This window comes from Trachurus japonicus, chromosome 21 (genome assembly GCF_045865225.1).
Source record: "Trachurus japonicus isolate A0001 chromosome 21, Traja_1.0".
NCBI lineage: Eukaryota > Metazoa > Chordata > Actinopteri > Carangiformes > Carangidae > Trachurus > Trachurus japonicus.
This window is the reverse complement of record NC_140927.1, coordinates 20,817,575-20,828,377: the sequence shown is the minus strand read 5'-3', so window position 1 is coordinate 20,828,377 and position 10,803 is coordinate 20,817,575. Positions and strand designations below refer to the sequence as shown.

General features: G+C 42.0%; 2 protein-coding genes across 2 annotated transcripts in view; one reads left to right on the top strand and one right to left on the bottom strand.

Moving 5' to 3' along the window:
• The window catches only part of me3 (malic enzyme 3, NADP(+)-dependent, mitochondrial), a 132,467-nt gene that overhangs the window by 7,353 nt on the left and 114,311 nt on the right, over positions 1-10,803 (top strand). The gene's annotated exons all lie outside the window — the stretch shown is intronic.
• Positions 4,441-10,803, bottom strand: part of gpr45 (G protein-coupled receptor 45) — a 37,282-nt gene continuing 30,919 nt past the window's right edge. Inside the window, exons 3-5 of the mRNA XM_085765622.1 lie at positions 9,306-9,483; positions 7,309-7,508; positions 4,441-5,801 (exon numbers count right to left, since the gene is read on the bottom strand). Of these exons, the coding sequence (XP_085621748.1) occupies positions 4,529-5,692 (1,164 nt within the window). The 5' untranslated portion in view covers positions 5,693-5,801; positions 7,309-7,508; positions 9,306-9,483 and the 3' untranslated portion in view covers positions 4,441-4,528. The remainder of the gene's footprint in view (positions 5,802-7,308; positions 7,509-9,305; positions 9,484-10,803) is intronic.

The window sequence follows — 10,803 nt, the reverse complement described above, 5'->3', positions numbered from 1 at the left end:
TGCAACTATTAGCCTAGGCTACTCTATATAGATGTTATTACTAAGATATTAATTCACGTGCGCTGAATAAAGGATTATTAGGTACAATAAGTAAAAGGAAAATCAAGGATCCATCAAGGATCTCAGCTGAAACAGAGGGGGTCAGTTCAGTTATGGTGCCAACCACTGCACCTCCGTGCGACCCTGCACCTAAACTTATCTTCTTTTGCAGATAAACTGGGACCTCTATCTGTAAAACATTAAGAAATTTCCAGTACTGTCACTCTTCTATTAGCATAAAATAAAGATTAAATGTTTTCAGTGCCACTGGTATTTTTCATAAAAAATAAATAAAATAAAAAAATCTGCCAGTTTCAGTGGTAAATAAGGAAAATGTTGTTTTTTTGTCCTGTTAGATGGGGCGGGTATTTTCAGCTCTTAATTTGCATGGTGATTTATCTTTATTAGATATAAAATGGCAACAACAACAATAAGTATAACCCCCAAAATAAAACACAGACTTGTTTCATGTCGTGCCGTGTTGATGTCTCGCACTTGTCAAAAAAAAGAAGAAAGCTATTTGTGGTGGTTCCGTCGTGATTGGAGTCACGCTCAGGACTTTGAAATTAATTCAAATGCAAACGAACACAACGCTTTGGAAAGCGAATCTCAGCACATGCCACGTGACCACAATGTCCTGGGTCCAATTCTGTCCAGGGCCCTTTGTTGCATGACGTTGTTTTGGATAAAAGTATCTGCCAAATGAATAAATGTAATGTCACACTACATCTCTCCCCTCCTATGTTTCTATTCTGCCTCTCTGACGCTGACTGCCAAATGGACACACACAAAAAAGAAAAACCCTGCTGAAAATAGTCTTCAAAAAGAAAATCAGAAGTTATTTCAAATTAGGTTAGTTTACCAAATGATTTTAGAGAAGCTATAGTGTCACATGAAGAATGAAAATAAGACAATTAACCATGATTTCAATCATGTACTGATTTAACCATTGGAGGAAATTTGTCTCCTGACAGGGTTAAATAGCTATTGTAATCTATCACAATAATGTCTCCAATATACTAATTAATCTGAAAAAAAATTGAACAAAAGAAGTAGATGAACAGCAAAACGTCTTCAATGAGAACTCCTACAGTATGTGGTGAGTGGGATTTAACTTTTTCCAGACAGATGTTTATCAGTAAGATCCAGGGGCCTGTGCAGAATATTAAAAAATTGTGTTAAAACTGGTTTACACACAACACAGGCATCACATGTTCCCACTTCTGAATGAGTTGGATGCAAAACAACACGGATCCTCATTTTACCTGTTGCCTGGGAACATTTTGTTTTTTACAAGTCTTAGTCCTGTTGTCTTGTATGTAATTCTCTGGTCTAATATTTCAATTTTGTAAATATATTTCTTCAAAGTTTCACAATAATCTAAGTCAGAGATCTATAAATTAATGTTCCACATCCACATTAAAATTTTCTTGCGAATTAGGACCACGGTGCTGATCAAACACAGACTGCGTCTGCTTGGGTGTATATGTTATGACTTATTTTCAATGTATTCCCATGCGTCTGTAAGGCACTTAGAGTTGGATCGCCACTGAGCAGTGTTACATAAAAAAACAGTGTCTGGCTGGGAATTGATGTGTTAGCACAGCCCCAGATAAAAAAAAAACCAAAACAACATTGCTCCTCCTGCTCCTGTGACGTCTTTGGAGACGAGTGACTAGTTAGATCCAGCTCTAAGTCAGGTGATTAAGTTAGGACAGCAATGAGATGTAGAAGCAAACATGAGATCTAAATTAAGATGGATCATGGGCTGATCACGTTATGTTGCTGACACGTGTATGCTGCGTAAATTCATGTTTTACTATCTTACATCTTTTTGCCTTTCTTTTGCTTCCCACACCAAGTACAACACTGGAAATAGATTCTTGATCCATATGCATCATAGAAATGTTATATAATAACATAATTGTTTGTTTTTGACAGTAAGATAATTTATAATATTATAGGATCAGTTTATATATAAGATTATATCGAATAAACCTCTTTTCATGTTGAAAACAGTGTGATGTGATATAAATTACGGCATCTTTCACAGAATATTTGATTAGTTGTTTAGTTGTTTTCTCTGTGTGGTCCAGAAGTTAGAGTCCGTGTTCTGCTATACATCTGAAAACTGAGACCATGTTCCCCTTCATTGGTCCAAACCACATTGCTGTACCTCGAGTTTAGTAATCTAGTTTCCGACATCTGGATCATTGCCAGCGTCTCTGATTTGTTCAGCTATTCAAATAGAATTAATGAATGAATGAATACGGTGAAACAAAATGCCGGTTCACTCTGCTAACGAGGCTGAGAATCCAGTGACAAATGGAGCTTAACTTAATTTGCAATGAAAGAGCAGCTCTATCTTTCTGTTTTTTTATGCTGCACAGCTTCTCTTCTTTGCCTGAGGCCTGCTGGGAATAAACAAACCTACCTGCTTTATACCATCGATAAAATAATAACCCAAATAATCAATGCACTAATGATTCATCAATGATAAAAAGTCACACACATTAAAAACGTTGCATAAAATTGAGTCAAAACTACACTACACTAAAAACCATGACTCAATTTGTTCATTCAGCTGGTTAGAGTTTTCTAGAGGCTCTGTATGTCGCCTTTAATGAAGATTTACTATGTGTGGTGCAGCTCCTTGTCTCCCAAGTGTTTTTGATACTGTGGCCCTGAGAGCTCAATGCACAAAAACACATGTAAATACACAAATGGCTGCAAATTGAGAAAACATTTTTATGGATTTGACAACAAAAAGTGTTTCCAATTGTGTTCCAATGTTCAATGACAGAGCACATTTTTCTTTTCAAGTTACTTGTCTTTATTCTGTACATTTTTTATGTGTTTTCTTACAGTGCATTGAGCCCTCAGGGCCACCGTACTTTGGGCAACATCGGTCACTGACACTTTGTATGCTATGTAAGCAGACATTTACAGTTTGTATGTTAAATGCATTGAACAGACATCTGAGGTAACTCTGCAACATATTTTCTTCATGATCCTGCGTTTTCCATTCAAGCTCAAAATATCAGTGTAACTTTGTTTCAAAACTATATTTATTTACAAGGTTTCATCATTCAAGAAAACATTTACAGCTCAATAACTGACACTCTCCTTTTATGACACACGCATGGTCCAAAATAACAGTTATAAACTGGCAAAAACATTTGTTTTTGCACAAATTTCATTATTTTCTTTTTAATAAAACATCACTCAACATTAATACCAAGTATGTTTTGTTTTTGATTTCTTTCCCCCCCTCATCACTTGACTGAAAACTGAATAATAATCACCACTACTACTCAGAGACTGAACACTGAGTTTACAGTCTGCAGAAGAACAGAAAACACTGATGAACCACTTGAGGGACAAACAATGAAACAGAGAAGTAAATGGTCAGTGGAGGATATGAAATGGTAGTTAAGTATCAGGAGCCGTCGAGGCCATGAAGTAAAATCTCCAACTGTATCTTGACAACAAAAGTTCGATATTGATATTTCACACAAAATAATCTCACCACGAGCTCCGTTCAGTTGCTGCTCTGGAGCTTTTAACTGTGTCACCTGATCTTCCTCAGCAGGCGGCGTTGTGTCGTCAGTGTTCATATTTACATTCCTCTGAGCACTTCAACAACTTCTCATCCACTTTGTAGCCAGGGTGAGACTGAGGGCTCATTCTTGTGGTGAGATTATCTGATCAACCAACAAGATGGCCTGGCCCTTTAGTGACCTCTAGTTGTTACGATTTAAAGGGATAGTTCAACATTTTGGCAAATTCGCCTATTGCCATAATCCCTATAGTCATAGCAGTAGGTTCATTACCTTTAATTATCGGTGCAAGTTGTTTTGAGATCGGAGGTGCAGAGACGCGAGCTGCTCAGTGAACACAATGGAGGCGAACCGTACATTGTCCCCTGTCCCTCATCCAACTCATCAAATACACAATCCAACAACTCCAAGACGCTCTCGTGGAGAAGTTGTGACCTGCACATTCACCACGCTATGAAATAATCATGTGACATTATGTAACATTAAGACACATGAAGCAAATACTCTGAACTACTTGCACCTTGAAATCACTCCGCCCAGCAGCCGTGTCTGGAATCTAGTCCCGGCTACGCATTTGCATCGAAAACAACTCTTGTCTCGTAATGTTACATGATTATTTCATAGCGTGGTGAATGTGCAGGTCATAACTTCTCTATGAGAGCGTTTTGGAGTTGTTGGATTGTGTATTTGATGAGTTTGATGACGGGCAGAGGACCTGTACTGTTCACCTCCACTGTGTTCACTGAGCGGCTCGCGTCTCTGCCCCGCAGATCTCAAAACAACATGCACCGATAAGTAAAGGTAACGAACCTACTGCTATGACTACTGGGATTATGGCAATAGGCGAATTCGCCAAAAATGTCGAACTATCCCTTTAAGAGGAGCTGGTTAGAGTCTCAGAAGCTGCTGTCTTGCTGGTCCTCCTTGTTTCACACAGCCGACTGAGTCTCACTGCAAACATAAATGTTACTGGGCCTCACTCTCCGGCGGCTCCGGCCCGGGACTCTGGGACACAGTCTGCAGCTTTTGGGGATGAACTCCTGACAGGCCTCCCTGAACTTCCTGATCCTCCAGCAGTAGATGACGGGGTTGAAGACCGTCTTCAGGTAGCTGAGCCACAGCGCTCCGATGCTGATGGGGTAGAAGACGGAGCTGTAGTAAAACTGCCGGCTGAACACGGCCAGCAGGCTGACCACGGTGTGCGGCAGCCAGCACACCGAGAACCCCACGAAGAGGATGAGGATGGTGGTGAAGGCTCGCGTCTTGAAGCTCATGTCCACTTTGACCTGAGGGGGGCGCTGCAGCCCGGTCAGTCTCATCTTGCTGACTTGGTTCAGCGCCGGCAGGCAGGAGTGCTCGCTGCTGGTGTGGTTGTGGATGCGCAGGGTGTTGCGGCGCACCGTGTTCAGGATGCACATGTAAGAGTACAACATGACGGTGAACGGTACGAAGAACACCGCCACCGCCAACAGCACCGTGTATCCGCGGTCCGCCACAGACTCGCTATACCCCAGCACGCACTGCGGAGCCCAGGCGCCCCCGATACCCGCCGCCCCCGTCCTCCACCCGACCACGGACGGCAGAGACACGCACAGGCTCAGCACCCACGAACCCGCGATCAGCAGCTTGGCCCTGTGCGGAGTCAGCTTGTCCTGCCGCTGCACGATGATGAGGAATCGGTCCACGCTGATGATGAGGAGGATGGACACGCCCTCCAAGACGAAGAGCCAGTACAGCATGATGGAGGCTCGGCAGAAACCGCTCCCGAAGGTCCAGTCCGCCGTGGCCACGGTGACGGCGGTGAAGGGCATGCAGAGCAGGGAGAGCATGATGTCCGAGAAGGCCAACGTGGCGAGGAGGAGATTGATGGCGGAGCGCATGGCGGGCTTCTGGTAAACGATCAGACACACAATCGCGTTGCCGAGGAAACCGATGGTGATCATGAAGATCATTATGGCCGCCAGGGTCACGCGCAGAGTGACCGATATGAGAGGAGTCGCGGCCTCGGACGACGCGTTTTCTGGTGTCTCCTCCACATTGTGCGGCTCCATGAAGTCGCACTCCTCCAGCAGGCTTTCATTACAAAAAGCCATGGCGGCTGTTTTCAGGGGGCATCAGGCCGAGAGAAGCTGCACATGGTGGATTGTTACTGTGGCACAGATGTTAAGTTGTTGTCCACCAGTCGGCCGTCCATGGTGATATCTGAGAGAGAAATAGAAGAATATCTTTCAGACTTTTTCAAGAATATTAAAGGGATACGTCACCCAAAATCGATAATTCACCAATTGTCTACTCACCATCATGCCAAGGAAGGGTTTGGAGAACTTTAGGAGTCATCAAAACACTTTTGGAGTTCCAAGGGGGGGTCCGGCTGGCAACGGATTTTCATATAACGGTGGTGGATTGTGCTCACTTTTGAATCGTCCAAAACACACACTATGAAACATCCAGATACCTCCATACTGCTCGTCTGTACTGACCCAAGTGTCCTGAAGCCGCCACATGAAAAAGTTGTTCGGAAAAAAATAAATGTGATCTCTGTTTTTAGCCTTGTTGTAGTAGTAGCTCCCAGTGGCTCTGTGGCTCTCGCATGCGCGAGATTTGCTGCGAGATGTTCGTTTGTCGTTGTAAACCATTGGATGTATGATGTAAACATGGAAGAACATCTCACAGCAAATCTTGCACATCTCGCACAACAAGGCTAAAAACAGAGATCAAATAAATTTTTTCCCAACAACTTTTTCATGTTGCGGCTTCAGGACACTTGGGTCAGTACGGACTAGCAGTGTGGAGGTATCTGGATGTTTCATAGTGTGTGTTTTGGACAATTCAAAAGTGAGCACTATCTGCCGCCAATATATGAAAATCCGTTGCCAGCCGGACCCCCCCACCCCCCCCCCCCGGAACTCCAAAAGCGTTTCGATGACTCCGAAAGTCCTCCAAACCGTTCCTTGGCATGACGGTGAGTAGAAAATTAGTATCCCTTTAAGTGAAACAGAGAGAACACCTGTAACTTTCAGAGAAATTGACAAATGTATGCACTGTTAGTCTCTTTAAAAGGATAGTTCAACATTTTGGCAAATTCACCTATTGCCATAATCCCTGTAGTCATAGCAGTAGGTTCATTATCTTATAGCCTATTGTCAGCAGATGTTATTTTGAGATCCGCGGAACAGAGACACAAGCTGCTCAGCGAACACAATGTCCCCTGTCCTTCAAATATACAGTCCAACAACTCCAAAATGCTCTCGTGGAGAAGTTGTGACCTGCACATTCACCACGCTTACACAGACAATTAATGAACCTATTTCTACAGGGATTATGGAAACGGGCAAATTTGCTAAAATGTTGAACTATCCCTTTAAAAATCAGCAGTAAACATGGCATGACCATTAAAAAATGGAGTATCTCATCAGCTATTCAGAGGAGTTCACTCGCTCAGTGATCTATTACTCAGTGACACTTATGAATATCTGACAGTGAGAGGAGGGATGACGTCCCTGTGATGCTGAGGGAGTTTTACAAGACACGTGGCGGCGGCGGCGGCGGCGGCCAACCCACAGACAGATACAGCCACAAAGGACAGATACGTGTTGCCGCCCGGCCCTGAAAGAGGTTAATGTTTAACAACTGAGCTGTAATGTTTCACACATGAACAGGAACACACACATTTACACAACACAAGACTACACGTAGGCTACACACACACCCGTAGTGGAGCTGCCGTTTCTTCTCCTCGACTTCAGACTCCGATGCAACCTCGACAAAACAGAGAGGCATCCTCAGGACACGCAAGCAGGCTCACGCAGGACACGTCTGTTGCTATGGTTTCCACCTCCTGCTCCTGATGACGGGGCAGTGCATGTGTTTAACACTGGGCTGAGGTTATCCCAGCGCTTCCAGGTGGATCTGCACAGAGAGGAGACACAGTTTGTTGATCCCAGTTGTAGCAGATGTTTAAACCACAAACATGTTGTCTTTTAATAGTAGGAAAACCAAAAGTATTTTTTTAATTATTATTATTTATTTGATTAGGAAAATGGACATTAATCAATATTTCAGCGAGAAAGCATATGCTGGAGTTAGCACAGTTGCTAAATTTCATCTGTTGTCCTAAGGCAGGTATCATTAAAAAAAACATACAAACATTAGCCTACACCATGACAATTAGATAAAACAGAAATCTTACAAAAAAATAAGTCCCACTTCACATCAAAGTTAAAAGTCCATACACAAAGTAGAAAAGACGAAGAGGTTCCCCGAGAGCAGGTCTCTCTGTTTATGGGTCTTTTTAAAGGTGGTGTAATTGTCACAGTTTCTAACATGAGAATAACATCATCGATACCTTCAGTCTATTAAACCGTCTCAACACCAGGACTTAATATTATTATCTGCACTCATGACTTTCCTACTTAACATGAATCAATATGACTCCTTTGAGGATATAATATGGATTCAGTGATTGTGCTGTGTGGAGCTCAGTGGCCACAGCCTTGGTTACTGTTCTGTCAAACACACATTATGCCAATAAAAAGGTAAAGTGTTGCCCCGTTCATGCTGATTCATCCCAGCAGCAGATGAGAGAGAGAACTATCCTAAAACGGGGAAGGAAGGATCTCCTCTGTGATTGTAGCTACATTCTTGCACAAAAATCCCTCACAGGCCACTGAATAGCATTGGTGGTTGTTGCCAAGGAAACAAGGTCACCAGTTCCATGGCAACAAGCAGCCTGTACTCTCATCATCACCCCATCCCATCCCCATCCCCCTGTACAAGTTTCTATGACAAATATTTCTGTGTCACAGACTTTAACACTTATGACTCAGGACTAAACGGACACACAACTGTTTATAATGTTTGTTTGTTTAAAAGACACACCTACACACCTCACAAACATACAGGTCTCTGCTTGTTTACTCTATCATGACATCACCTTTTTTTCTATATTATCAATAAAGCACTAAAGCATTGATCAGCCTATGTCAACAAATACAAAAAAAATGAGGACAATGCATGGCATGACCTAGAAATCCTCCATGATGATAAAACCAGTGAATAAAATGCGTAAATTTGAATCTTACAAATTAAATAATGGGTAGGCCTATAAATGCAGATTATTTCCAAATGATGATGAGCTGATTTGCTCTGCAGGAGGATCCTTGCTGCCTATTTCATCAGAAACACATGATTTTTCACAGCTGCTGCTGCTGCTGCTCGGGCCAGGTAGGACTGACTGACTGAACAGGTGATGAAGAGACTGATGTGACAACACAATAATAACAGAGCAAGAAAAACTGTATGAAAAACAATGGTGTTATGAAACACTAAAACACTTTGAGTTCCTCATTTCATTCATACACAATTGTAATTATTATCATTATTTAGTTAAAATGAAAGCACCACCATGCAGCCTGTTACTGTGCTGTCACTGTGTCTGACACCAGAACCCATTTTTCCTGTGCTGATCCTCACATCAATGAGTTTTTAATAAGCATTTACATCTGAGCCCGTTTCCACCACACTTGTCTTCCACTACTCTCTCCCTCTCTCTCCGTCTGTCCGCCATCACTACTACAGCAAAACAGGTCGATCATGCAAAAAAATAAAATTAGGCACATTTTTTTTCTCCTCCTCGAGTCTGGATTAGGAGATTAGAGCAATAAATCAATGCGTCTTGGCGCAGGAAGCGGACATGCGGAGGCCTACCTGGACGGTCGCAGGTCTTATGCTCGTCTGTGGTCGGGCCAATCAGCTCGGTGAGCGCGCTCCTCTCCCTCCGCACGCCGAGGTTTCCCTGAAATATCCCACTTTGAACGTTTCGCTGCCGTATCGATCGCCATCGTGCCGCCTGCGGAGGATGCTGACGCCAAAGAGCAGGTGGTCGCTGATTTAAAGGAGCAGTGTGGCAAAAAAGAGAGAGAGAGAGAGAGGGGAAGAGGGGGGAAAACAACTAGGCTAAACATAATCCATATATATGATTTTAGTGCCACAATATTCTGCACTATTGCATCTTATACTGTATTTGCTTCCTCAAAAACTAACAAAACAAAAAATGATAGGCTAACTAAATTATTGACTGTTTGCATTCAAAGTAGGTCACATAAACAACAACTGCTGGATTATAAACAAACCCAATACTAATTTGATTAGATTTTTTTTAAAGCATTTTTACCCAGAATGCTGTTGTTTATTTGACCCTAAAATCCAAATGTATATCTTTATGTTTATCAATATAAAGATACAGGTGAATTACAACTATGGAGTTTAAAAGCATCATCAACTTGAAGACTTGAATGCATTATTTAGATTGAACATCCACAGATATGCAATATGTTAATTGTAGGTATTGGGTGCCAATAAATTTCAGCAATATTCATATTAGTGTAAACTAAAGTAAATCTTTTCTGTCTGGCCCATTATGGATCCCTCTGTAACAAAAAGTACATAATTAACAGATATAGTACAGTGTCAGTAAAAATGCATGAATAATTTGGTCCAGGAGATGGCAGCATTGTACCTTTTATGCACTCTCTTACTTTGGGTGGTGAGGCATTTGTGGTGGTATGTCTGGGTATTTATAGATATACGTTTAAGGTTTTTTAGGTATTTTTTGCTTTATGTTTTTATTTCAGACCAAAAAAAAAGCTGTAGTACTTTTTTCATCACCAAGTATCTGTGATCTTAGATAATTACAACCAACACAGAGCTATGCAAAATAAAACTGAGATATTCCTTCACAAATAATTAAATTGTAATTAATGTATATAGAAAAATCTGTTGTATTTTTCAATCTTCACACACTTACAATTCGTTCACACACTTAGTATGCAGGCCGGGCTCCTTTTCTTGGGCATGCTTGTCTAAATTGGCATCATGCCCATGTGTTGAACATGCCCATCAAACGAGTTCCACTCCACCGGTCTGGCACATGCATGCTCGTCACGTTCAGTGGCACCCACACAACAAGCTTGCTAGTGAGAGAATTCATTTCCCTGTCCATTATTCCACAGATGTTTGCTTTAATTTCTTCCTGATGGAGAGACTTTGGTGCTCCATCAAAGCAAACACAGTCAAAGTGAAAAATACTCACCGCAAAAAAAAAAATCTGAATATTCAGATTAGAGGAGAGGAGAGTACTCACACATGTAACAATGTTGACTGAGCCATGTAGAGGCGATTGTGTTACATATAGAGGGTAAAAGCC